At 71.6% G+C, this 2,644-nt stretch overlaps 1 protein-coding gene across 1 annotated transcript; it reads right to left on the bottom strand.

Annotated features, from left to right (window-relative positions):
• Nucleotides 1-446: 446 nt before the first annotated feature.
• On the bottom strand, nt 447-2,245 carry MNEG_1842 (hypothetical protein; the record flags this gene model as incomplete). The annotated part of the gene is made up of 5 exons (XM_014049687.1): nt 447-733; nt 988-1,075; nt 1,222-1,488; nt 1,744-1,865; nt 2,129-2,245. Coding segments are annotated over 5 exons (881 nt in total), but the record flags the coding sequence as incomplete, so codon positions are not given.
• Nucleotides 2,246-2,644: the final 399 nt, after the last annotated feature.

The raw sequence follows: 2,644 nt of genomic DNA, 5'->3' as shown, positions 1-2,644 counted from the left end.
CCAGCGCGAGCTCGATCGTCCTCGCGGACAGCAAATCGCACCCGTCGAGGCCCAGCGCGCAGAGCACGCCCTCCGCCTCGGCCGCGGACAGGCCAAGGCCGCCCCAGCCCCGATGGGACGCGAGGAGCGGCAGCACCTCCGAGCGCGCGGGCCGCGGGGCGCGGGCGTCGGGCATGGCGGCGCGCAGGCGGCGCTGGAGCGCCTTGACCGCGGCGGCCGGGATGATGGCGGCCGGGGCGCTGTGGTGGCAAGAGAGGGCCGCGGCGCTGGCCGCGGCCGCGTCCGCCACCCACCTGCCCGCGCGGGTGCAGCGATTTTAACAAGGAGACAGCAGCGCAGGCGGTGGGATGGCAATAATTTCTGTCCTGGCAGAGCGCGCATGGCTGCGGCAGAGGAAGGGGTCACTGCAACCCACCCCATCAAATCCAATCCTGTCCGGCCCTCACCTGGCACCGCTGCCCCTCCACAGCTCTGGTAGGTCAAGGGAGTCCTCCAGCGCCGCCAGATGCCCTGAAGCTTCCCCCTCTCCCCCCTCGTCCCCCCCGCTTCCGCCGCCCCCGCCGCCGCGGCGGCCGCCGAGCTCGCGGGGCGCGCGGCCGGCCACAATGTCGATGAGCCAGTCGGCGGGATTCTCGGCGGGCAGCCGCCGGAAGCCGAGGGTCTCGAAGTATGGGGCCGCCAGGGCCGGGTGGCCGGCAAACGCGGGCTCGCGGGAGGGGGTCAGCAGCAGCACCTGTAATGTGCATCATGGGCGAGGGGGCACATGATAGCGATAATCGCGCCCCGAAAGAAGGCCGTCGGGGCCCGCCGCTGCGGGGGCCATGGAAGGGGGCCAGGAGGCAACGCCGCAAGCGCGGTGCGACCTGCCTGTTATGTCGTCCCGGCAGCAGGCGCCGCGCCCGACAGCGCGCAACCACCCAGGCCAGGCGCCGGGCACTGGCTGCAGTGGTCAACCCCCAAACAGAAGTTGTGATATTGATGACTCACTTGCTGGAAGAGGCGAAACAGCGCGTACCGCGGCTGGTGCAGTACAGCCACCACAGTCATGCCCAGCCGCGACAATGACAGCAGCCCCCTGCGCGCGGAACGCGTGATAGGCGCAGCGTCGGCGGCGGGACCGGCACGGAATTTCGCTTTCCGACCGGTCCGCCCGCCGCCTGCCACGCCTTGTGGCGCGAGCCAGCTGCGCGGCTCGCAAGTCAGGTGGTAAGTCATGCTCACCATGCCACGCTTATGGAAGCGCTGGCGTCCAGCCCGCTGGTCGGCTCATCTAGGTATAGCACGCTCGGCCGCCCCACAATCTCGACCCCGATGTTCACGCGCCGCCGCTCCCCGCCGCTCACGCCGCGCCGCTCCGGCCCGCCGACGACCGCGCGCGCCGCGTGGCCGAGGGAGAGCAGCGACAGCGCGTCGGAGACGGCGGCGGCGCGCGTGGCGCGCGGGGCGCCGGCTGGCAGCGTCAGGGCGGCTGAGAAGTAGAGGTTCTCCCTGTCATCACGTCCAGCGGCAGGCGGCGGTCAACAGCAGTCAACGGCGATCGCTGCGCGCGATCTCAGATTGGAAGCGACGCAGGCAGGGCCCGCCTCCCGGCCGCGGCCGGCCGTGTGCGGGCGCGCGGCGCGACGCGGCGCCGGGCCCCATCCCCATCTCAGTCTGGTGCCCCTCGGCTGCGATCACGCCCCTGCGCCCCTGACCGGGCCACCGGCGCCCTTCAAAAAGAAGGGCAGGCTGCTGTGGACTCACTCTACTGTGAGTTCTGGGTGCAGCAGGTCGTCCTGGGGGACGTACCCGATCAGGCGGTGCAGCGGTAGGCCGCTGACTGGGACGCCGTTGTAGCTGACATGGCCGCGGCCGGACCACTCCGGCTGGGCGGGCGCGTCAGTGGAGAGGGGGCGGACCGAGCGACGTGCGGTTGGCGCACGCACATGTGTGTGCGTCCTTGTGTGTGTGCTTGTGTGTGTGCTTGTATGTGTGTGTGTGTGTGTGTGTGTGTGTGTGCTTGTGTGTGTGCCTTTTCGACTAGCTTGCACAAGTGGCGGCAAGCACACCCACCTCATCAAACCCCTCCCGCCCCTCGCTCCGGCCACTCCTTGTGCCCCGCCCCCGCAAATCACCCCAGCTGCCTCACCCGTGCAAGCCCCTCCATCTGCGCCCGCCGCCGCCGCCCCTGCAGCGGCCTCTTGCCCCGCAGCACATCCAGCAGCGTGCTCTTCCCGCAGCCGCTGGGCCCCAAGATTCCGCTCATGCTGAACGGCCGGAAGCTGCCCGCCAGCTGCCCAAGCACGAGCTCGCACGAGCCCGCGCCGCCGCCGCCGAGGGCGCCGCCGCCGCGGCGGAGGGAGAGGTGCTGGATATCAAATCCGACGCTTACTAGTGGCGACCCCAGGGCCCCGAGACCGCCGATCCCCGCGGCCGCCTGGCTGCCGCCTGAGCAGCTGCCAGACGGGGAAGCCGTTCGGGCGGCTTCGCCGCCGCAGGGCCGTGCGTTGCCCAGGTGGCGGCTGCCCGTCGGTGATTGCAAGTCATTTGACTCGGCTGCAAACCCACGCCCCGCGCCTGCCGCGCCCCCACCGGCCCCAGCGCACCCTCCGGCAGCCCCGGCCTCGGACGCGCCACGCGGCGTCGCTTGCGGCGACGCCGCTGC

This window comes from Monoraphidium neglectum (genome assembly GCF_000611645.1).
Source record: "Monoraphidium neglectum strain SAG 48.87 unplaced genomic scaffold scaffold00193, whole genome shotgun sequence".
NCBI lineage: Eukaryota > Viridiplantae > Chlorophyta > Chlorophyceae > Sphaeropleales > Selenastraceae > Monoraphidium > Monoraphidium neglectum.
This window is presented reverse-complemented; position numbering and strand designations above follow the sequence as displayed.